The sequence below is a fragment of the Aptenodytes forsteri genome, unplaced genomic scaffold (assembly GCF_000699145.1).
Source record: "Aptenodytes forsteri isolate BGI_AS27 unplaced genomic scaffold, ASM69914v1 Scaffold193, whole genome shotgun sequence".
Lineage (NCBI taxonomy): Eukaryota > Metazoa > Chordata > Aves > Sphenisciformes > Spheniscidae > Aptenodytes > Aptenodytes forsteri.
The window spans coordinates 16674607-16700742 of record NW_008795405.1 but is presented as its reverse complement, the minus strand read 5'-3'; the positions used below and the strand labels follow the sequence as shown (position 1 = coordinate 16700742).

Sequence of the window (26136 nt, the reverse complement as noted above, 5' to 3'; positions counted from 1 at the left end):
GGCCCCCCACAGACACCCCCACCACCCCCCCCCCCCCCCCCCCCCCCCCCCGCCACTGAGCTTACACTGGAATTGTTACACTCACTTAACTCATTCTAGAAAAATCTAAAGGGGCTCCTGACTCTTCTGCCTGCATTTGTAGAATAGTTTAGTAATTCTGGGATTCCCCCCCCCCCAAAAAAAAAGCAGAAGCATTATTTTAATAGCTATGTAAAACAGTAATCTTTTCCAAAAAATTTTAAAAAACCCCAATGATTTGTCCTGAAGTTTTGCATTTTTAAATCAAAGCCTTAAATTTTATTTGGAGAACAGATGGTTAAGTCATTCAAACGATTCACAAGATCGTAGCTGATACTGATACGATTTCAGCATCTCCCAAATCCCAAACATTCTAAAACCAGGAGTCCCAAGGAAGCACTGCACCATGAACTTCATTCTGGCCTAGCACTAAAGCAGAAATCATCATGCCCATGAGTTACAATATGTTTAATTTAATTAACCTTTGCAGGTCATTAAGTTTGGAGAGCAAGAACAAAAATAAATAAAATAAATAACCAGTTTATTACATGGTATTTCTAATAATGTTACCTCTGGAAAAATACTGAGGTAGCAAAAATACAGCTCACAGCGCTGCCACAGCTTTCTGAACCCTCCCTTTTGTAAGAAGGCAGCTCAGAGAGGAAGTTTAATACTGGACTGTTTATCTGTGTGAAGAAAGTGTTTTAATTAAGTTACCAATGAGGAAAATAGTATATAGAGTTGCGAAGCCAAGTTTCTCACAGCATTTTATTATAACAAAGGTACCAGATACACTAAATGGCTTGATTGCGTTTGGAGCCTACTAGTGCTTTAGCTGTACTGTTGAACAGCTGTTAAACAGAAAAAAGGCGCTTCTTCCAGTACTCTTATATGATTTAAAGAAATCAATGAAAATTAGAAGTGAGTAGAAGATATACCTTATTTTCTAGAGCATTGCTCCACTCTTTCAATAAGTTAACATGCTGCACTGCTGAGCTGGCTTCATGTGCTTTAATTTGTTGGTTTGTTCCCTGTGACAACAAAGAATTTATACATTTTAGCCAATTCCACTTCTTTTAAACCTACAAAGAAAGAGTATATCAAGACATCGAACCAACACTACATATTTTGGTTCACGGATGCATGTTGCAGAACTGTAGAGAGAAGGGAAATCTACTTGGGAATTTACAAAAGTCAGGAATACATTTAATATAGCAAGTGCTTTATACAACTGCCATATATCTCCATCCACTGTACTTGATACATCAGAGACAATAAAGATGAACAAGATTTACAAAATGAATTGTATTTTAGAATCTTCTGTCTAGCTTTACGCTAAATAAAGCACAATAAAACTCTTGAGTCATACAAAAACCTAAAATGTCCAATTCCCCAAACCGTAATTTAGAACTTCTGTTGTATTTCATGAACAGCTTCATAAGCACTAAGTTTTCCCTCAGTTGAATATTAGAGACAAATATTTAAGGTAAATTTATAATCACTGGAAACTGCCAGCTTTATAAACTACTTTGAGAGATATTACAATGCCTAGTTTGTCATCCTAAGATGTCACCATGATTGCTCTACGATATTCAGATATGCTGCCTCTGCACAACCTATAAATGCTGTTACAAATAACCACTATATAAAAAGTTTACAGAACACACATAGATCATATACAGAGTACATAAGATGCAGACCATATTACTTACTTTATTTGTATTGTGTTGCATTACACCTACCTCAGTAAGTGTTTTGCAATGCAGAGTATGTTAGCTTTGATGGTAGATATGCTGCAAAGCAACTGAAAGGGTTTCAATGATCCTCAAGGTATGTACTCTATATAAAATACTAAAAATATATATGTGGATATATGTACATATATGCACACATATAGATACATAAAATGAATGGCAATACATACGACATAACAGTGGGCAGGGTTACAGCATTGATCAGTTCTGCCACTAAGAGCATTACTGTTAACACTCAAAAAGATGAATGCTCATTATTTAAGAACCAGGAAATACCTGCAGGAAGTAGTTTATTGAGAAGTGTTGGTGCTTACAGTTCTTGTCTCTTTAAGTTATCATGGGCTAACAAATGAATCACACTAAACTCCATTTTTTCCTGTCAGCGGTTTCTGAAATTTCCTGACTAATCTCTTCATTATATAAGCATCCAAATTCCCCAAGATATATGGTAAGGGAAGCAGAATATTGGAAGAGACTGGAATAATACTACTGAAACTAAACTCTGAGGTTTGGCGCTTTTTTAAATTTTTTTTTAAATATCGCAGGGATTGCCAGGATTAAAATCGAAAACTTTTTTTTAAAATAAATTTCATGCTATGCTTTGATTATACACCTCTGTGCACACAGACATATGAATGCACATAAAAATACGTTTTAAGAGTGCTAACCTATGTTTAACCTTAATAAAAATATTAAGACACACAAATGAGAGAAAATATAAACATACTTAGGCTCAAGAAAAGAAATACTTTCATAGAAACAACTGAAGTTACTAGTCTATTTTCTGAAGAAAAAAAAGTGACTTTCCTCTTATTCTAAGTTAAAAAGTTCTTCAAATGTATCATCTTCCTATTTCAACATGATGTACCTAGTAACTGAACTCCCAAACCACTGCAGGAATATGTGGGCTTTTTATATTGTTTATTTAAAATGCAAAACCAAACATCTGCTGCATAATCACTCGGTGCAACTGGATGACTTTTTCTTAACCGAGACTAGAGAAGTCCAGAACTTTCACGTCAAAGAGTTAGGTTCTATTTGCAGACTTTCATCAACTGGGAAGTATAATTGTTATATACTGACCTGAAAAGTGCAGCCATAACGCTTAAAACTACAGGTACTTGGGGCATTAATACATTCTGACAAATGTGCATTCAACTGCAATAGGAAAAAAATGTGAGTTTTGGCAAAAGACGTTTGCATGATAATGCTCAAAACATAAAGGGCACAGGTTATCAGGTTTGTATTGTGTGCCGTTTGCAGAACATACAATACACGTGTGTATATTTTCTCCAGTCTGACCTAAAGTGCAAATACTATATATACACATATGTAAACCACACACACATGCCAATACAGTATACAGTGTGATACATTTAATATACAGTGAAACTTCTACTAAAGACTATTTCAATAGGCAACCCAATTTTAAAAGAGCAAACAAAAAGAACACACTCTACAATTATTTATATGATTTCATTTGACTTTAATGAATGACTAATCTTTTCTCAACAAGTGATTTTTTTACTGGTGTTCTGAGCAAGTCTTAAGGTCAGTTTCACTGTAGTAAAGTACATTTTTTCTAATTATAATTTCATGAGGAACCAATTTTTCAAAACATAACATGCAATTCTCCGTGCCTAAATTTAATGGTTAAATTACACAAAAAACACTAAACAAGTACTGCATGAAACAGACAAAGAGTTTTAGAATAGATACAGTTAAGTAGCTTTAAAAAAAATGCAGTACACAGGATTGAAACTGATTAGTAAAATGCCTGCATTTTTCACAGATTGAGATTTATTCCATATCTTGGATTATTATGAGCACAGACCACTTTTCATTTAAAAAAAACCAATTCACAGAAGCATATACATATATACAGACAGCAGCCATTGCAGCACAGAGGGCAGCAGCTGGATGCAAACTGCCTAAAAGTTGGAGCAAAGAGCCATTTTTGGAAGGGATAGTGCAACAAACACTCTCTCTTCAAAAACAGGATCTGCAGTTTGTATTTCCCACAAAGCAGACAGGAGCTAGAGTCTAGCTCCTCAGCTGGCATCACTCTTCTGGGTTTCAAAATCTCGTTTGAAATTCCCACACCATAAGCCCCACATGACTCGGCTCATCCACCTCCATGGAAGGAAGTAGTGAACCAATTCTGCTTTGAACGTGTAGCTCTGGAACAGACAGGACAGTCTTTAAAATCTGATACCAAGATGCAATCGGTCACTCATCTCTGATATACACCTATTATGTTCTAAACACTAGCTGTAGAAATTCACAGTATAGTTTCAAAAGACACGTGGTTCAGAAAAAAAATAAGACTAAATAAGAAAGAGACACGTGGTATAACAGGCTTTACAAGAATGCCAAAGAGTTATGAATTAAACATGAAAAATTGCCTTTTATTCTACAAAAAGATATTCACTTGCTGTACACTACAGAATTTTCTCAAACTGTTAGGCAGGCATTTTCCCATTTTCTGCATTAGAGTCATTGTCCCTAACCATGCAGCTAAGTAATATATACATTTTCACAGTATCAGAAAAAAATTAAGCAACATACAGCAACAGATGATGCAGGGCAAGATGACTCTTTAAAGTTCTGATTCTACCAATGGTTTCAGAACCCAATTCTGACTACATGTGTAACGACCCAGGCTTTAATGGGTCAATTCTTATTAGCACTCAGATACACCTCTTCTCAAAGTAACTGCTGAAGTCAAGATTTGAGAATATGCCTAAGCGCTCCAGAACCAGGATCTAAACTTGGAAGTAAGCACTGATAGAATTGGCTCAGTATACATATTTTCTATTTTCTTAGCAGCTCAATTTCTGTTAATAGGTACAGTATCTATCATATATTTTATATTTCATTATCCTGGGGGAAAAGACTGCCCCTGTGTTTGGCAGGTGCCTTATGTGCCGTGTGCACTATGACATGATTAAAGATTTACAAGCATAACTGAAAAACAGTACAAATCCAACTCAGGAAGAAAGTATCAGTGAAAAGAGAAAAGCTTATCCTCAGATCAGAAACTTAACTTTCCTTAAGTGAGGCTTACAGAGTGCTGAAGACTTAAATAAGATCTTCCCCATCGTTGGTGAGTAAGTTCTATTTTTAGGAAAAAAATAACGCCCATCAACTTTGACAGATGCTACTTATATTCGTTTATGTACAAGAACATTGATCTGTTCAAACAAGACAGGTTTTAATTTTTTTTTTAATCTGGTCTATATAATACTGCAAGCTTCTACACATTAAGAGAAATTTTTATGCATTGTTGCATCTGGCTGTTGGAATGTTGTACTCACATTACCCTGTATCTTACACTAATTCTTTAAGTGTCAGTTATTATTTTTTCCAAATTTAACAGATTTAATCATAATTTAAGTTTTTCCATTGAATGATTCTACACATTTATATGATTTTTCTAGTCTTTACTAACTCTTGTCAATGTGCACTAAATTTTAATTCTCTCTTTTTATTTTAATATAAGCTAACTACCCCAAGATGCTGCTCTATTGTGCTCAACAAATGCTTCAAATGGGGGAACGGCAGGGGGAAAGCTAGTAAAAATGAAAGCAGGGAAGACATGCGCTGATCTTGGACAAGCCAAGTGTAATAATGACACAAAACTAAGAAATTATTTCTTTTTAAATAGTTTTTCAAGAAATCATTAAAAATATTTGAGTGTTATCACACTTAACTGTGTGGTAGAAAAAGCTTTTCTTTAGATCTCACATTTTAATAAGGAAATGGCTTCTGGCAAAATTCTTGCGAGATCTTACTAAAAAAAAAAAATTATTTAATTTTTCAGCACAACACTGGGCATGACTTCTTACCTCGCTCCTCATGAGTGTTTTAACACTACATTTATGGGGACATGAAACCATGACACACGGGCAGTCTGTATCTTCATGTTTCTACAGAGGAAAAAGCAAAACACACCACAAATCAACTCTTACTCTGAAATTAAAGAGAGGACTTACCTGCAAAGAAAAGCATCCTACAATAATTAAAAAACAACATGTAAGATTTTTTTCAATGTTTATCCTAATTGTGCAGAGTTACAGAACTACAATTGCTCAAACATCAGTTTATGCTTTCAATAGATGTGCTGATATTCTGAAGCAAAAATAAGGGTTTTCTTGTGTTTTCCCCACACAGAGTAAATCTATTTACTTCCCATTTTATTGTTTTTACTTAGAGCAATGAAACAATAATAAAAGTCAAGTTTTCGTCCGCAAGAATTACTCACAACAATGGGCATCTTTAAGAGCGAGCAGAACCACTGTAGATGTCCTTTTTAGTAAGGGTATACAGTGCCTGGAAAAGCTCTTCAGAAACGTACATTGCCCACTCTCAGACAATCTCTCTTTCCTATGTACAGATATTCCCCTTCCAATTCTTTTCTAATTTTGATTCCCAAACATCTGATACTAAGTCTCACTGTTATATACCCAAAGTTCAAAGAGATGTTGAATTTTATCATGATGCCAGGCAGGCACTTTGATCTGAACCTAGATGATGACAGATACTTCAGTATTGCTGTCAAACCGTATCACCACAGGGAGGGAAGAAAATCAGGCCCAAGCTAATTGAATTTACATTTCTTCTCAGTTTTTCTCAACAAAATCTGGAAAAAAAAAAACTTCGTTTCACATCAAGTGACATGTCCCATTCAACTTGAAACAAACTGTTTCATTTCTGGTACTTAAGAAGAGCAAAAGAAACAAAGGTCTGGATTTATAACCCCGTTAGAAAGGGAAGAACAAATAGCATGCCCTTTTTGCCCAGTAATGATGTCTGGTTTTTTGAAACAAAACCAAGACATAAAGGAGACCCAAGCTCTGAGATGTGAAAGGCCTTGGTTCAGAACTCTGTTGAAAATCTGCAAATATTTGAAAATGTATATCTCCTCATTTTTAAAAACAGATCATCAGGTATGCTGTTCTGAAGCAAGCCTATCCTGCCATCCTTCTTATTCTCTCTAGTTGACTTGGTGTAGCACAGGTAGACAGTCACAGCGACAGAAAGCAAGGAAGCCTAAGTTGCTCCTTAGCCAGAGAGCTGGGACAGCCTCCCAAAACATGGGGGTGAGGAGCTAGCTTCAGTCCCTTCCCACCAGAACATGGATACCTAACCAGGAGCAATGCTAACAGACTGACCATCTCTCCCCAGAGTAACCTCTGTCAGGGTGACTGTGGTTCTCTTCTGATAAGCAATGGCTCATAGGACCATTTCTGCTCAGACTCAAGAACTGGACCTGGGCTCCCCCTCATTCTGAACGCATCTGTAATCAGGCTGAAGAGAGGCATCACACACTACCACGCAGCTTTGGGAGCCTACTGCCTTACAAACATCTTTAATGGTTTATCAACTACAAAACTAGAAAAATAATACTCCCTTCTAACATTCATTCCCTAATTTTAACTCGCTCTCTTCTCTAACCTACCCGATCTGGCAAAGGCTATGACATTGACTCTTGGTTCATGATAAAAAGGCGATATGCAACTTCTTCTCAGCACTCTCCCCTCACTCCGCATCTCAGGGCCCACCCACTGAAACCAAGGGAAGCCTTTCCAATGACTTCAGGATATACCACCCTAATCCCATTCCAGTGGCAGAATCCTCTTACCGACCAGCTAAATTCACACAGTCAAGCACAGAAAACCAAAAGCCAAACGCAGCATAAAACATGGGTGACACCACATGCAGGGCACCTGGCACAGATGAGGGGAAGGCAGGATATTAATATGGCTCCCCAGAGAAGCCAGGGCCACACTGGGAACATGTCTGGTTCCAGAGCAGTGACAAGGGAGCAAGATGACAACGTCTTGTGTCTTCCCCAGTGGCTGTCCCAGTCAGCTCAGTGGTATTTCAGACTACTGAGTAGAGTCCAGATTGCCTTGGTCGGGTCTGCCTGGGACAGGCTTTTTGTGGCCAGGGGGGTAGTGATGAGCCTAGGCACTAAATAATGCTGTCCTTCCACATCTGTATCATACTACGACTGCCCAAGTATCAATTTTATAGGAGAAGCACTTCCAAATAGTTTTGTGGATTATCCACAGAAAAATATAATTCAGAAGCATTTCAGGCTACTAATTTCTGTTTTAACAATGCACCATCTTTATCTGCCAGGAGTTACAAGATGGAAAAGGTAGCTTTGTGACAAAAGAACCCAACTTTTTAGATGGTTTAAAGAAAAGAAATTAAGACGTTAACACACCTAGTGACAGTGCAAGCAAGACAAATGCAATCTAAAAAAATGTGTACTAACATTGTTAACTAAAGAGTCTGCCTCCAACAATGGGGATTTCCTACCCAACGGGTCATGGGATTCTATGAAGACATGAACCATATGTACTCTGGTAAAATTATTTTTGTTTCCATTTGCATACTTTTTTTCTCGGTATGCTCCCTCTATCTCCATTTTCAGTTCAAGTCACTGAGGTCTGCTTCAGTCATTACTACATTAGAGAAAATTTTAGGCTACAGAAGCTAGAGATGAACTCGAGCTCTGGGTGACAAGACTCAAATGAGAAGTCAAAAGGAGCCTTTCATTCACAAGTACTGTCTCATTAAGCTTCTGATTCTCATTACCAAAGTACAATGAGGTAACATTTTATCAGGCCACAACAAATAAAACCATCTGCATTTCTACAATCACTGAACTTTTAAAAATCTAGGCAAAAAAAAAATAGCAGCCAATTGCTAGTCCTCTAACTGTGGAGCTTTCTGCACACCTAAAGCAGCATGGAAGCAAAACTGTCCTTTTTCTATGTACTGAAACATATAAGCCAATGATAACATGAGAACATGTAACACTCCTTGGAAATGTTCTGATTTATAAATGCAGATTTTTTTATAGAACTTTTAAGGGCAGGTGAATAGTGGTACCAACTTTAATACAATCAAAATAGTGACATCTCAACATAAAACTACATTTTAACAAACCTCTTTGGCTCTCTGCATAAGCCAATTCTATTACCTCTTAAAGCAACTCAGAATTCCACCACTTAAGATTTTGGAGAACAATTACTTTATTTACAAACACTCTTTTCTGTACTTCAGAGTAATATGCCATTCTTGTTTCCAACATGTATGTCTAAAATAGGTTTCACTGTGAATTAAAAATCTGATAGACTAAAACTTGTCTCAGCTTCTGAATATCTTGAAAGCTACCACTAGTTCAAAGATTTCATAAATGTCAAATCCATAAACATCTGATAAAAGAGCACGCTCTTAAACTAAAACAGAGTTCTGTTCCTCAAAACGTAAGGATGATTTCAGACTCTCAAAAATTTAACTACATCGCTCCTATAAAAAGGAACTGCTTACAAGGAACATGTGAGCATGTTGCTTAGATATGGAAATCCAGTTTGTACAAGACATATTTAATGCTCACTGATTTTGTCTGTTAAGACACTACGCATTGTTTAATGTCACTCTCTGCCTAAAGAAAATTCTGTGAGAACAGCATCCACAATCTAACTAAATACAGTTTCACCTCTGTATCAGAATGTGCAAGAATAAACAGAGTGTAAACTTAAATTTCTCTGTGTATTTTCACATCTCAGCCACCTTATGCTAGGTAATGCACAATTACTAAAGTACCAGCCCTTGCAAGTATACACGCAAATAATTGAAAGCCAGATCTAAACCAGAACTTGCTGAGATTCTACTTATGCCTTTTTGTAATGACATCTCCAAGCTAAGAATGCTTCTCATCATTGAGAACTTAATTTTCATTTGTATTCTTGTGTACTGTTTGTCAGGTGAAGTCTCACATCACTCTTACTATACTAAGAAGTCCAAAATCTTACTATAAATCTTACTATACTAAGTCCAAAATCCGAGACTGTCAAACCATGGAAACGATGTAAACAGAATTTAAAAAAAAATGTTAAAATTACAGCAAGAGATATTCAGCATAATAGAGTTCAATGTGAAATAATGCAAACACAGTCAAGTTACAATTCTGTGTGTAAAGTAAGTATGACTTTCTCAACCTCGGCTCTATACTTCTCACAACATGCTGCTTATCAGACAACCTACTCATATGCCAAGAACAGCAGTAACTCTGCCTAGGCCTGTCATGTACCATTGCTGGTTATGCCAAGACACAATTTGTTTTTACATTGTTTCCTCCTTTCCTCTCATAACAGCTCACACAGTACCCAAGAAGGATTATACAGAAAGATGCTGTTTCTCCAGTCAGTTGCTATGCTTATGCTTTTCCTGCACAACATTTAATTGTTATGATGGTAGTTGCATTTATTGTATCAATTTAAGCAAAATAAAAAAGCATAGCAAAAATTACGTTAGTATCGCTATTATGCAGTGGGTCTGAATTTTTTTTAAATGCGGTATTGGAACATCAGAAAAAAGAGAATGTTTCCCAGTCAGTGCAGTAGCTGCGAGGGGGGGGGGGGGAAAGTGTTTTGAAAGTCAGCCTATTTTCTTTTTTGACTTACTAATTCTGGCTGAGAGGCCAAGGCTCTACTGGCAGCTACACAGAAGCACAAGAAGAGTTATTATTCAACATTAATGTATGGAATCTTGTTCTATATACACAAGAAAATACTGCACCTGCAACATAATCATTGGGACTTGGCTTTTACAGTATTTACAGGTTGTCTCCCGGTATTTACAGGTCTTCTCTACATGGTCTGGCAAATCTTTTCTCAGTATTTTTTCTTTGCAATCAGCACGAGGACACGAGAGTTCTTCAAACTGACAATCAGTTTTCAAATGCATCTGAAAGATACAAAAAAAAAAAAAAAAATAGTCAAGCCAACTAAGTTTTGTGCACGTCTTCTATCCTTTGAGACATCCCACATCAAACAACTAAGAACTAAAGTAAGCAAAATTATTTTGTGCCCTATATTGTGCAAGAGCAAACACTAACAAATCTACTCAGGAATACATTTCTGACTTTACTCTCTAGACAGCAGATTTCACTGTATTATAGATGTACGTGAGCTACTTTTATACTAAAAGCATTCTGCCACAGTCGAAAATTCCACACAGGCTATTTAAACAAAAGGTAAGCATTCTTTTTCAAGGCATATTATTCCACATAAACATAGATGCTGCTTTCAGTTGTTTAAGTACCTGAGCTTGCTCATTCAAAGCAAGTTTAAGTACCTACACATCTCACTGCAGACTGCTGTGTAGCCATCCCTTCAGACTGTTAAATTACCAGATTAGTGCTATGTTACGCCTTCATGAAACAAAGCTACAGGTTATTTTGTACAAGTCCGGAGAGGTCAAAGGTTTAACTCCATGCATAAACCACCACTTACGTGAGAGGATTAAGACCGGTAAATAAAAATAAAAAACACACCAAAAAGGAATTCAAATTTCTCACATTGGTAAAGTACACATTATGATTTTTCCCAATTTTAGTTATCCCTCCAGTTCTCATCTGCTTCATGCATTTACATTTCTGAGCTTTAGTGTCACACAATCACATGATTTTTGACTACAATTCCTTATAGCTCATTGAAAAGTTTCAAAACAGTTTAACTCTATTCTGACATTTATAAATCAGATTAACCACTAGTGTAAGCAAGTCAAGAAATGGACTGGGTTTTTAATTTGCAAGATTTCTTCTTATTCTTTAACTCAAAAGGAAGCTTATGACTATGTTTGATTACTTACCAGTAATTGACCCAAAGATAGTTGTTCTTTACAGCCCTTGTTTTCATTTCTACAGTATATTTGAAGGGCAAGTAGTTCTCTCCTGCAACAATTATCTTTAAATACCTGAAAAATCAAAAATCACTTCATTTTAGAAATTTAAAACCACTCAAGAATATGCACATTCAAATAAAGTAGAAGCCATGCAAGTTGGCTACAGCAGTGTCATTTAATTCCAGCTTTATGTGCCAGAAATAAAGTCCTACCATTGAATTTTTCTTGAATGTGCACATCACTGAGATTCCTCCACTATGAAGCAGCCCAGTGAAAGAGAATATTTGGACAGATGCTCTACTAAAGTTTCACTTTTAGTATAAATACAAGAAAGTGAAAGGTACAAGAAAGGACTAAATTTTTTGCTATTTGCTTGCCAATAATAGGCCTGCGTAAGCTAGAACTCTCTACGTTGTTTGGGAAGCTGGTGTATTAGGCACAATACCGTAAGATGAAAAAAAGCCAAAGCACAGTGGCTTCCAAGCTGGTGTATTAGGCACAATACCGTAAGACGAAAAAAAGCCAAAGCACAGTGGTTCAGAGAGGAAGGATTTCATGGAAGGCAGTCCCACAATGACTAGACCGGTTAGTTGGAACACCTACTTGCACTTCAGTGGTAACACATAATTAAAGACATTTTCTAAGGTCTTAGACTGGAGGAGATTTATTATTTCACAGAGAAGCAGGCTTTAACCATCTCTCCATTTTAATGTTTATAAGGCTTTCCAGCATTTTTGTCTATAATAGAACTGCAAGAAGTTAGAAATAGAGAGCTCAGGGTTTGGATTTTTCACCTTTTATGGGTGATACCCCATAGAAGATAAAGAGACCACATAACTGCACTCTCAGGAAGCCCCATGGCTAAGGGCAGGAACTGGGGATGAGGACTGAAGACCATTACTACTATTTTGAAGTCCAAAACAGAGGGATAAAAACTTGTAGTTATTTTGCAATTGCTTTCATGACCATTAAGAAATACCGAAGAACCAAGCCCAACCTATGACTACTTCTCTGACAAACAGAGTTCTGTGATAATGTGTACACTGCAGGGATACTGTAATTACAGAACGGTTCTGCATGCTAACATTTAACAACCACAACAACAAATTACGATCAGCTCTGTCCACAGTGACTACGAATCTATCCCCAGTATCAGTGAAGAATGAAACGCTGCAACCATTCTCATTCAATCTCATCTGACACAGGTCACTGATTTCTGTTTACTTTTCAGATGCATATGTAAAGTTTAGTGAATCAACAAATCTCATTTGAATAATCAATTTGCCAGTACTGTAGTATTTTTTCCAAAGTAACTCAAAGGTTACTAGGTACAGTTTTGCTGACTGAAGTTAAAGTAAGAAGGTAATTTTTAAACTGTTTTCCCAAGACTGTCTAAAAGCTCTTCAGTGATTTTGGACATCAGTATTCTATGGGGAAAGGTTTCCAGTTTCATGAAAATCACTGACTTGCAGAGTTAGTCTAACATGTATTTAATACACACTGCCCTTCTTGTCCTCCTCCTGTTTTAGAGATATTTGAAGTTTCATAACAAACATACATATTTATGTATACTGGGAGCTAGAAAGTCAGAGTTAAAAAACCCAAATAAAGTAGGCATCATGATTATTGGTCTGAGCTCCTGGAGAGCCCATCCATGTCAAAACTGAATTACGCTGAGCACTGTTCAGAGAACTATTTTGAGTTAAGACAAGGAGAGATTAACGTACCCACTAACCTTTTCTTGAAAATGGTTACTATTACAAGTATTCATTTAGGCAGGAAAGACTACTAACACAAAGAATTTACTAAACGCTTTAGAAAAATCTAATATAAAAACTGCATAAACCATGTAAATCAAAACATTTTCTCTACTCTCAACCTTTCAAAGGCAACACAAAGTTTTGCTGGGAAAAACAGTGAAGAGCGTATCAGTGAAATGATACGACTGGAGGCTTGCCAATGTGACGCCCATCTACAAGAAGGGCCGGAAGGAGGATCCGGGGAACTACAGGCCTGTCAGCCTGACATCGGTGCCGGGGAAGATTATGGAGCGGTTCATCTTGAGGGCGCTCACAAGGCATGAGCGGGACAACCAGGGGATCAGGCCCAGCCAGCACGGGTTCATGAGAGGCAGGTCCTGCTTGACCAACCTGATCTCCTTCTATGACCAGGTGACCCGCCTAGTGGATGAGGGAAAGGCTGTGGATGTGGTCTACCTGGACTTCAGTAAGGCCTTTGACACCGTCTCCCACAGCATTCTCCTAGAGAAGCTGGCGGCTCACGGCTTAGACAGGTGTGCTCTGCGCTGGGTCAAAAACTGGCTGGACGGCCGGGCCCAGAGAGTTGTGGTGAATGGAGTCAAATCCAGTTGGCGGCCGGTCACGAGCGGTGTGCCCCAGGGCTCAGTTTTGGGGCCGGTCTTGTTCAATATCTTTATCAATGATCTGGACGAGGGCATCGAGTGCCCCCTCAGTAAGTTTGCAGACGACACCAAGTTGGGCGGGAGTGTTGATCTGCTCGAGGGTTGGAAGGCTCTGCAGAGGGACCTGGACAGGCTGGATCGATGGGCCGAGGCCAACTGTATGAGATACAACAAGGCCAAGTGCCGGGTCCTGCACTTCGGCCACAACAGCCCCATGCAGCGCTACAGGCTTGGGGAAGAGTGGCTGGAAAGCTGCCTGGCGGAAAAGGACCTGGGGGTTTTGGTCGACAGCCGGCTGAACATGAGCCGGCAGTGTGCCCAGGCGGCCAAGAAGGCCAATGGCATCCTGGCCTGTATCAGAAATAGCGTGGCCAGCAGGAGGAGGGAAGTGATCGTGCCCCTGTACTCGGCACTGGTGAGGCCGCACCTCGAATACTGTGTTCAGTTTTGGGCCCCTCACTACAAGAAGGACGTCGAGGTGTCAGAGCGTGTCCAGAGAAGGGCAACGAAGCTGGGGAAGGGTCTGGAGAACAAGTCTTATGAGGAGCGGCTGAGGGAACTGGGGTTGTTTAGCCTGGAGAAGAGGAGGCTGAGGGGAGACCTCATCGCTCTCTACAACTCCCTGAAAGGAGGTTGTAGCGAGGTCGGTGTCAGTCTCTTCTCCCAGGTAACTAGTGATAGGACGAGAGGAAATGGCCTCAAGTTGTGCCAGGGGAGGTTTAGATTGGACACGAGGAAAAATTTCTTCACTGAAAGAGTGGTTAGACAATGGAAGGGGCTGCCCAGGGGGGGGGGGGAGGCCCCCTCCCTGGAGGGATTTAAAAGACGGGTAGATGAGGCGCTTAGTGACATGGTTTAGTGGGCATGGCGGTGTTGGGTTGATGGTTGGACTCGATCTTAGAGGTTTCTTCCAACCTTAATGATTCTATGAAATAACTTACCCATATAAAAAGAATCTGATTCTATTACAGTTACTGTAACTCCACACTGTTTTGGTTCCAGTGTGGTTCACAGAACAACACACTGTAAAAACAGATTAGTGAAACAGTAGACACTGGTCTGGAGCCAAATCAGGAGTAAGGTTTGCCTAGGTCTGTCACATTTCTGCATCTACAGGAGATGCAATATTTCTTACCATCCTCCCAGCTGATGGGAGGACAACTGCAATGTGTTGCTGCAGCTCCCAGCTATGAAAACAAGATGTGACACCTGACTAGACCATTGGGGAAGAAGCTGACATGTTGTTTTCTACCATGTGGTTAACAGTAAAAATGAGCTGTCTTCCTATATAAAATACATGGTTTAGCTTTTATAACAAAACTATCTTCCTCAGGTAGCTTATTAGGCTTATGAAATAGTTACCACAAAGCAGTAACACATCTTATATACGCCACACAATTCAATACTCTTGAATAAGAAACAATTTGAACAATACCTTATCTTTCACTATGCTTTCTTGACACGCTGTACATTTTGGACTAGAAGAACTGGAGAGAAAACAGAAAAACTAGTTTAACTCATCTGAATTTTTGTAGTACAAATATTTCTGTTTATGAGGCACTTAGTTATGATTATTCAATATATTTCAAAATCACTAAAAGTGGATATAGTTCATTATAATGAGATAACATGATGTTACTCGTAAAAATTTGAACACTGAGTTTTCAGTGGACAGTATCTGGCATTCCCGAAGAAATAGGACCATCACAATGCCTCCAGCCAACTGCGCAGTGGTTTTCTTCAAGACGGCAAAATTCATTCCCTATTTTACAATCTGCGCCTGATCCACAGTTTTCATCACTTCTCAATCTACCTGTGCAAACAGGCAAAATATTGTCTCTTCAATTATCCTCCCTTTTCAAACAACACCTAATTAAACTTTACTTTCTCTGACAGTCAATTATACATCCTTTTTGGGTAAAAAAGTATTTATGTCCATCTCCTTCAAGTCTGTTCTGGTTTTAGCAACTATTACAGATCCTTGCTCCCTCCTTTATGTGAACTATTGCCCTGTAGCTGTTTTGGTAGTCTAATTACCAAACTTGTGATCTCTCAGACAACGGGTAGGTTGAGGAGCAGAGCAGTCTGAATAGAAACTGAACTGAGTGTAGGAAACCTGGGTTCCTACAGCTGTTTCTGGCCCTGACCTGCTATGTGTCATAGTGTAAATCCCTTCATTCCTTTTTAGCTCCTTTTCCCATGTAAAATGGGGATAGTCATACTGATCTCCCTCGTAAAGCACAGAGACCTATAGATGAAAGGCACTAGGTAAAAGCTAGGTAAATTCTTTCATAAAGCAACTCATTGACAGGCTACATAAGTTGCAGCTGCTAGCAACAGTGCAAATCAACGTAAAAGGCTGAGTAAGCTCAATTATGTTATATAATCAGTATGGTTATTTCAAATCATCTCACTGGCTTCTGCTCCTTGAACTGACCATTCTGTGTCTCATCATATTTCTGAGCATCTTAACTACCTTGCAGCTTCAATATCTGTAATATTTTTCTTAAAAAAAAAAAAAGGGGGGGGGGAACTAATCTACTTGAGGGCATATAATGTTTAATACAATGTCATGCTTTCCTTGCTCTTACTGAATTCACTGAAGCATCCCACTTGCTCTTTTAAACTACTGCTGCATACTGAACAGACATCTTTACTGCGTTATCTACACTGACTCCCAATTCTTTGTCCTCAAATAACCCTGGAACAGAAGCTGCTAGCATATAACGTGTGTGTGTGTGTGTGTCTGTGTGTGTGTGTGGCAGCATATCAACACTGAATGAAAAATTTTTGTGCCAAATACAGAAACAAAAACTTATTTTGCTTCCAGTTTTATGGCACACTTTTTATTTCTCAAAAAAAGGAGCTGTAAGTTGAATTTTAATAAAGGATTTGTTTGCAACAAGCACTTAAATATAGTGAAATAACTCCAATGAAAAAGCAGTGTGGTAGATGGTCTTACCCATGTGTCCTTTTCAATAACAGACTGGTTGGAAAGTCAGGAAGGTAAAATTACACATATTCTCACTGCACTGTAATAAGCACATGTGCAAGTCTCACAGCAGGGAAGGAAAACTGCCCAGATTCCAGCAATGCCAGAATTGTTACTGCTTAGATTGTTAAGGATCTCCTCTGTCCATCTGCACACATCCAAGCATGGCAGGTGTTTGCTTTTCTGCAGTCACTGTTATTAACCATGTAAGAGTCTTCCAGAAAACACACATTCAGAAAGAAATAACCGCATTTCTTAAATACAAACTACACCTCACCTGAAAATGTGTATTGAAAGAAAATTTGGTGGGGTTTTTTTCTTGTTGTTTTAAATTTGACATGCTGTAGCACAAAACCTACAGGAGTGGATTAGTGAGTTATGGACCCTTGTATTTGCCCAGTACAGAGGTTAACTCTTTATCATGAGACAGAGCAATGTAATATCCTCCAATCTCTTTTGCCATGCTGCATGTAGTCTTGATTTATATCTACCTGAGATTACAGTGTTTCCAAGTGAAATATAAACTAATACCTAGAGTCAGGACGGTCACAAAAAGTAAACAGGAGATCACCAAGACCTTCCAAAGTCAAATCCTCTCTCTGTTAGTAGTCCAGTGTGCAACATTCAGTGAGCTCAATCTCTTCTGTACCTCTGCTTTCCCAGTAGTAAATGGAAGTATTGACTGCTTATTTACCCCAGGAGATTAAAGTTTGCAGAATGGTCTCCAAACATAGACCAAGTTTTGAAATCACACTGCCGAATACTATCAGTAGCAATGCATCAAAGTTAAGCAGCAAAGACACATACTTCAACTGATGCACAGATACTTCTTAAAAGCTAGATACTCCTTGAATGATCACACTTTTACCTTGACTGGGAAAGACTGCATCTCTCAGCGTTCATTTATGTCTATAACATTCACTCACCCACTTTGGACTCTGGCCCAAACATCTCAGTTATAGAGAAGCCAGCCTTCCTGACCCTCCTGGAATCCACAAAACATATAAGCCCCAGGACATACAGCTAGAAGAGTTACAGGGAAAGGAAGCTCCACAAGCAGTTACATTTATCTAAGGGTCCCACCACCCAACTCTAAGGCTGGGTTCATAGCTAGATTAGGTACCATCACTCTAAGGAGCCTCTGCAGGCTCACCTCCTCGCACAGCCACAATTTACTAAGTGTATTCTACACCAGACTAGCCATGTTAGCAGTCACATGAAATGGCTACTCAGTCTAGGCTCCACAGGCAATGCAATTCTTACCTAACACATCACTACATGGGATTAAACCACTTTAACAACCATTTCAACAATACTGGTGGAAAGCTTAGTTATCTCATCCTGACACAGAGTGGAACACAAATGTTTGCACCAGCATATGGATAACAAATAATCAAGCAAGCAACAAGCGGAAGGCTGCTTTGAGCCAGCGCATTAGCTTAATGTATTCCTAAAGCTACAATGGTGTTCACACTATTTTCAGCAGTTCACAAGATTTAAAGGTATCAACATGTTCTATCACAACAAAAAACATACCTTAGCAAGGCATTCATGCAGGTCTCACAGAATCTGTGTCCACATTCCGTCTGTTTAGGATTGCATAAGATGAGGTGACATTTTTCACATTTATACTTATCTTCCACGGCATTTACAAATTTCTCTTTGTAGCCACCTTGCTCTGGAACATAAATTGATGCTGAAGGACTGCGATCAGGATTGGCCCTTTGTTGTACCATTTCTACAGATAAAGGGGGTTCTGTCTTCTTACTGGCGTCCATGCTCTAAGATAGTTTCTGTGAAACAAAAATGAGAAAACTTCTGAGAAATGAAGACCTCTTTTTCCATTTAAATAAAACAAATACAGCATCTCTGACAGACTACATAAAAACACAAAGCACTAAGAACAGATGCGTGTCCACACATCATGTGAACATAATACATACATAACTGCCTAAGTATATTAAGCATTGCAAATCTGTAAAATATTCTACATTTTTCAAAGGCTCTAGAAGGTCATGAATTAAAACCTATTCCTGAAAGCAAAGTGTTAGTTAATTATGGACATCGCTCTAGGAACAAATAAGGACAGAGCTTGCATTCTTCAATATCTTCCTCTCTCTCTGAAAAATGTCCTTAATATTGAAGTTGTATCATTAGAGGAAGCAGCAAGGGGTGTGGTAGAGAAGGTGCACCGGTACAGTACCATGCACGATACTACTCAGATGCTACTGTAAAAAGCACACAACCACCAGTGTCCTATACAGGGTATCTGGAGTCTACACAGCTTCACTGCCAACTTCTCCTGTCTATCCCATGCAAAAGCAAAGTGTAAGACATGCTGCTTTAAGTCTGTTTTAGAACAACACAATAGGTTTTTACGTATTAAACACTTTCCAACCTTTTCATTGTACATCCCCACATGAAGAGAACAGGTGATACAAGTCTAACTGACAGAGGAGAAAGGCCTATATTACATGGCCACTTGATTAATTCACCAGGACTAAGCACAACTGACAGGCAGCTGGCAAAATAATTAATGCAGTTGAAGACTGAATTACAGTACCTATTATCTTGGACTATGATTCTTCTAGGTCAGCATGCAAAGCATTAGCAGAGCAACAGAGGAATAATACCCCAGGTTAAATTTCAAAACCTGTTTTCAGTAATTTCCTTGCTTATCTTGTAGTCAAACAAGTGTAAGTGGTCTTAAAAAACCTCAGCACATGAAGGAGAAAGCACAGTTGGAGGATACAACACCTATTTACATAAGAGAAATGCCCAGCTATTTACAGGAGAAAGGCATACGTCAATTCTCCCTCCATGTTAACTGACACTTGAAATATAAACCTCTTCCACTGCTCTACAGTTGCCTCAACTGCTACAGTTATAATTCAACTTTAAGAAGTAAAATGAAGAAATGAGGCCCAGTTCACTTCTCAATTATAAAAGTATGTCCACCGATACCACAAAGGGAGTCAAATGCCTCACATCCCAAATACACAATCTTCTTGTACACAGTTTTTGTGATCTCTTATTTTCCCTTGCTAAGCCCAAAACAAGTACTTGTAATTAAATGTATTTTCTTGTAGATCATTTCTGCATCTATACTTTTGGTATAGAATTCTCCATGGAGACTAAACAGACAAGGAAATTTCTTTCATTTCTGATGCCAACTGTTATTTCTAGAAACAAAAGACAAAAATCATTGTGACTCATTGCTGATACTATTTCATGTCTTTACCAACACCAGCTGAGCAAGGGTAGAGGTGTTGAGTGAAGAGTCCCCACTTCATTGCCCCCTCACCCCAGGGGAAAGCGTCTCTGTATCTCCATCAAACACAGAGAGAGCCCAAAGAAACCATCCTCATAATTCAGTACATAAATCCGACGATGGGGTCTTATTCAAAACCACCAAAAAAAAGAAACATAAACGAAAGAAACTCCAAACAAAACAATTTCTACAGTAACTGAAAGGGAAATATAAATTCTGGTCCATAATTTGAAGTAATGTCTGGCTGTTCCTTGTCTACTCTTCAAAGACTGCAGAGTCTAATACCTTGACAGAACAATATCTGAAAAAACAGAAAAATCAGTGCTGAACTGAAATTAACTTGCACTTCTTATTAATGAGGAAACTCAGATTATTTCAGACCAGGGAAGTAAGCAAAGCCTGAACTAGAGTTTCAGCAGCAAGCATTAAAAAAAAAAAAGAAAAAAACAAACCCAAAAAACCAACACACACCAGAAAAACCCACACAGATAATTATGACACTGAAGAGGCAATTCAAGAGATTGTAACCAGCACACAAAAAATGAGATGTGATCCTGAGAACAAAAGTCTGAGAGACAAGGAGGTTAAGAGAAGTGCCATGATTGAGAAAGGAAAGCAGCTGACGAAAGCAGTCTAGCTTTAGAGATTGCCCAAGGCATGACTGCCATTGCTGAACATCTGTGGCTGGATACGGGGGAACCCAGTCATGAGCTCAGAACCTGGCACTTTGTTGCAGTTGTAAGGGAAAAGGAGATTAGCAAGGGAGGAAAAAAAGTGCAACTCCGTAAGCATCCAGACTGGTGAAACTTAGCTACCTATGGATTTGCTTCTTGTGCATGACTGTGGGAAAAGCTTCATTTGGAGCTTGTAGTTTAAGAATAGTAAAGATTTTCAGTTCTCTGATTTATAATTTGTAGATAGATACTAATACCTCTTTTCCCTCTGCAACTGCGTGTTTTTTTTTTTAATCATATTCAAGACCTCTACCATTCTGTCAACTCTTGAAGTCAAAAGCCAACTTCAAGCATGTTGACTGGTAAGAACAACACAGGGAACATGATTTTCCTTAAAATGCCAGAATAAAACAAGGCATGGCCTGATTCTGACCCACAGAAGAAATTCGGAAAAAGCGGCACTAAAACAGATGCTGACAGGAGAATTGGCAAGTCAAGACAGCACAAAGTTCCTGAACTTGTAATTCATACAACACAACTACTGAACATCTGTTTCCCCATTAAGTTTCTTCCAAACAAAAAGAAGCTAAAGATGATTAGAGATGTGAAGTCTCCCAATAGCACAATTTCTTCATGGAAACTGAACAATTAGTCACAAGTAGGCAGGCAGTGGTGAGAAGGAGAATATTCAAGATTTAACTGAGAAAGAGTACCGAATGCCAAATGAGCAGCAGGTGAGAGTTTCATAGAGATACGAAACTGCTCAGGGGCTGGACTGTCAGCTGTCAAAAGATATTTCATACCAAAATAAACTGCACAGGGCTCCATAGGGCTCCACTTTTGGAATTGATGTATTGGATATCTTGTCACAGAAAACAACCAGAAAGCACACTGATAAATAAAATTTACTATGCAATATGCCTAGCAGTCAAGTTTGTGTGCCTCAGGTTTTATATTTCTGTTTTATGAAGTATGTCAGACCAGAAAAGCTAAACAAGCACAGCACCAGAGTAGCCAGCTTGGTGAGGAATTCTCTTCCACAATACTCTGAACTGCCAGCATTTTCTTATGCAGCAAAACTAGGAAGCCATTCATGAAGTACTGCAATAGAATACAATAGAGATCTGAGCTTAAAAGAACAGCAAAAGAGCTTGCATTTAACGAGGGGGTGGGGAGACATGATGTCTATCAAACTGCACACAGAAATCTGTACGTACAGAGCTATGTCCTCGTGCATATGAGTTGCATGCTCTTACACCTGTATATGGGGTCAGCGGTGAACAAAAGTGCAGATAATACAATCATTTCAGCTGCCAACCTTTTGCAAACAGCTTTCTGTTATGGTTTACATACCGCTACAGGGTGACATCTGCAATGTCATCTTCTCCTTTTCAGGAACCTTTAACAGCAGGACTCAGATTATACCCCCATAATCATGTTTCAAACTGCCAACAAGAAGCAATTTTGAAGTCACACCTCAGTAAGATCCTATGCACTTACAGCAGTGAAGATAACACACTCCCAGAAAGCAGGGAGAGGAGTCTGGCTAGAACTTTCAAGATAGGCCAGTACTAGTGGATGCCTCCGATTCCTAAAGGCACGGCAAGCTGCCATCAAGTCAAAGACTCTGGTTCTTGTTCAGCAAGCTAAATCTTAACTCCTAATTCACCACTAGCTATTTCTTAAGCTCCTGTCTCTTATCCCTGGGAAAAATCATCACAATAAAAGAATGACTTTTAGATGTCTTTTAAGACTGTTAAATCTTGGACAATCACCTTTCAGGACAGAAAAACACATAAAAAGAGGCACAGTCACCAAGGTCAGTTCTCTCCAATGTTGATTACATTCTTTCAGCCACCTCTCCTGTAGCCAGCGTATGCTTCTGCAGAGTAACAGAAGCAGAGATTGTGCTGGTCATCAGATGGGTGACACTGCTTGCTCCAGTCTGTCACGTCTCAGTGAGCTCCATTTCTGTCACTACTCTTGTTCAATACAAGTGATACTCAAGTATCTGAGACTGGGCCTCAGTTAATATTTCATGCTGTATATACTGTAATAAAGGTTAGAACAATTTGTTGTTACTTAACTTATACTAATATTAGTACAGAGGGTTAGAAACTGGAAGCAAAAGTGAATTTACCGACAAAGATGTTCCAAGAATTAGAAAGCATGGGAGTTCCCAAACAAAAAGCATTTTGCTCTTTCCTTGTTTAAAGCAAGGATGCTGTTCTCACCTCAGAGAGAGTAAACATCCTAGAAACCTGCATTAATGTTCTGTATTATACCACATATATTTTTTATTTGCTTTTTGGGAATAAAACCAATTTGCAACATAGAAATACAATGAAGTTTCTATAAAAATTCAAACTAAGTTTTCATTAAAAAAAAAAAAAAAAATTGTAACTCTTACGCAGCCTAAAACACCCCCCAAAAAAACTGATTGCAAAAAGGACCACGGGATTTGGCACGTAGCAAGCTCTACATGAAGACAGTTTCAATATATTGACAATACAAAGCAAGTAAGCTTTTGCCAAATTTTTAAAATTCAAAAAGGTCAAGAAGTTATTTGAAGTAAATGTTTTTGTTACACTACCAGAGAAGATGATAGCAGAAGACACAACCTAATTTGGTTATTACTTAGGACAGAAAAGCTTTTCTATCAAATTACAATTTGCACTGAGAACAGAAGTTATTCAAACAGAACAGCACTACATGCACAATATCTAAATTAAGCTCTGAAAAAGAAACCTGAAGTTGGACAGGGAGCTAAAGATCACAGAAAAGTGACCAATGAGATGATTCAACCTCTCCTCTTCAAAAAACAGTTTGCATATTTTTATCTAAAAAGTGTAAAACCACACAAACTTCAGCATCTCATCCTAACTAGGTCATTTTTTCGGTAGCGTGGGGTATGTTTTTTCAGTCTAGCTTTTAATGAGATAGGGCTTGTGATTGTGCTGTCTCTCCTCCTAGCCTCTCAAAAACACTTGGGAACCAACTGGACAGATAGGTTTCATGAAAATGAACAGCTATGTGGGGAACAGAAAGAGAAACTTAACGTAGTGTCCTAGTGAGCAAGAGGCTATAAAAGTGCAACCTCAATCATCATCACCTCTGTGTGGTCTCTCAGTTGGCCAGTCAGTACACAATTACATCCAAACCAGCCAAGACCACCTGCTCCCTCTTGTCCAGGCTAACTTCATGGTCTTAGTCTCCTCCAAGATCATAACGGCAGGGGGTGGGCTGGAGGTTTTTTTTATTTTTTTTATTTTAATTGAGGAGGGAGGAAGTAGGGATAAAAAAAGGGATGTAGAGCACAGATTAGTAGGAAACCAGACTTCATCAGTTCCACTCTTCACAGAATTTTCTTCTGTACTTTACAGGATACCCTCAGAGAGCCAAATAATGAGGTTCCTGGAGCGATATTTCCAGCTCTTCACAATCTTCCTAGTCACGTGCTTTCTATCACCAAGAATGTGATAGAAGTTGTCACACAGAAATCTCTATCTTAAAATTAAATTATTAAAACAATCTGAACTTTTCCTTTGTCTTATATTTCAGCATTTTATAGCTTCTAATAAATTCCTAGCACATACTAACTGAAAAGAACATACATCTGTCTTTCACCATCTTTTAGACAAGTCGTCTGACTCGATTCTGCTTCTACTTCTCAGTACAATTATAACATGCAACATATACTGTCAAACCTTGATGACTGGTTAAAACAATAATGCAAGGTGAAAGCAGTATATCGGTGACAACATATTATCAATTTACTCAGTGCTCACATGTCAAAAAAAAAAAAGTTAAAGCTAAGCAGGGAGACTGCCATGGGAATCTTGACTCCAGAGCTCTTAAGCATGAGGGTGTCTTGCTGCAGAGGCCCGTTCTCACAACATCCAGCCACCCCTCAGCCTGGCATTCTGGGTCTCAATTTAGCAAGCCTGCTAGACTATGCTTTCATGGAAACAGTTCTAATATATACTCCCTCCTGCATAGAACAAATTTCTGGATTCTAAACAGAAAAGAAAGCATTGGATAGATGTACAAAGTAATTACATCTGTATTAAGAGATAAGAATGGGAATATTTATAAATAATAATAATGTAGTATTTCTTTTGGAGTACCCAAGAGCCCAGGGACTGACACTTTTAATATCTACCCAATAATATGTTGAATAGAATTAACTTTCAGTCTAACATATACTGCACTGATGAGAAGAAAAACTTTAAACGGGTTTCAATTTTAACTATTAAAAAAAAAAAGACAACAGAGAAGTAATTCAGTGCAATTTAGGAAAGCTGATTTTTACGTGACACTATGTTCAACTATTACTTTTTTGAAAGTTAACAGCATTCTTTTGAATAATGACATACTGGGTTGGCAAAACGGCTTTAAGATTCAGCCTGAGGCAGTAGTAAAACAAAGTGTTTGTATTTTGACTTACACTTGCTATCTACAGCTCTCAATAATTACTTCGTAATCTCAGTGGGCTACCAAAACACAGTATAAAGTCATTTGAAGTGCAAGAAATCAAAAGCCTCTTTTAGAAATCAAAAGGCCTCTTAAGCTTTGAAAGCCTGGGTCACAAGACAACAGATAAGAGACATGCTGTCCAAGCTCGCCCTGTGTACTTTCTTCTGCATTTTGAATTCCAGTTTGGGTTCTTGTCTATGGGTGCAGGAGAGAAAACAGAAAACATACAAGGTTATTGCATTTCACCTATGAAATTAACTCCCAGTTGGGATCCATATTTCTATACGAGGTTTTTAGTAGAAGCATTTAAAGAATAGGAAAAAAAAAAATCAAAAGACGACCAGATGATTATAGGACAAAGTGTACTTTAATCTCTTCCTCTGTTGTTCAGGGGAAGTCCATGATTGAGATACATATGCCAGTCCCATGTGGAGGAAGTGGATCAACACCGTGTATTTTTTTGTAACTTCTCACTCTGTTTACAAAGGAAAAGTTCTAATCTACCACAGAAGAAAAACATTCACATCAAATATTCTGGGAAATGCCACGATAATCATAATATTTCAAGTTAAAGGTAGTTTCCTTTTACAAAATTCTTTTATATACGCTTTGAAAAGAGAACTAGCAGAACCAGTTTATATTTGCATCCTGAATATTCTGGTTTTATGGAAAGCTCTTTCCATCAGTTCAGATTTCCTCCACTTCTCGCTTTACAGCAAGCCTAACATTTCCTTTACTTTTGTTGCACAGCATAGAAGTCATTGGTTCACGTGTAACAAGTGGTAACGTCAAATCACATACACCCAAAAGAGAAGTCATTCACT

The 26136-nt window shown here is 38.4% G+C and overlaps 1 protein-coding gene across 1 annotated transcript in view; it reads right to left on the bottom strand.

The window, feature by feature from the left end:
- Positions 1-26136, bottom strand: part of TRAF3 (TNF receptor associated factor 3) — a 68426-nt gene that overhangs the window by 11579 nt on the left and 30711 nt on the right. The window contains exons 4-10 of the mRNA XM_009280850.1: positions 18428-18684; positions 15335-15386; positions 11445-11549; positions 10371-10538; positions 5621-5701; positions 2856-2930; positions 957-1049 (exon numbers count right to left, since the gene is read on the bottom strand). Of these exons, the coding sequence (XP_009279125.1) occupies positions 957-1049; positions 2856-2930; positions 5621-5701; positions 10371-10538; positions 11445-11549; positions 15335-15386; positions 18428-18669 (816 nt within the window). The 5' untranslated portion in view covers positions 18670-18684. The remainder of the gene's footprint in view (positions 1-956; positions 1050-2855; positions 2931-5620; positions 5702-10370; positions 10539-11444; positions 11550-15334; positions 15387-18427; positions 18685-26136) is intronic.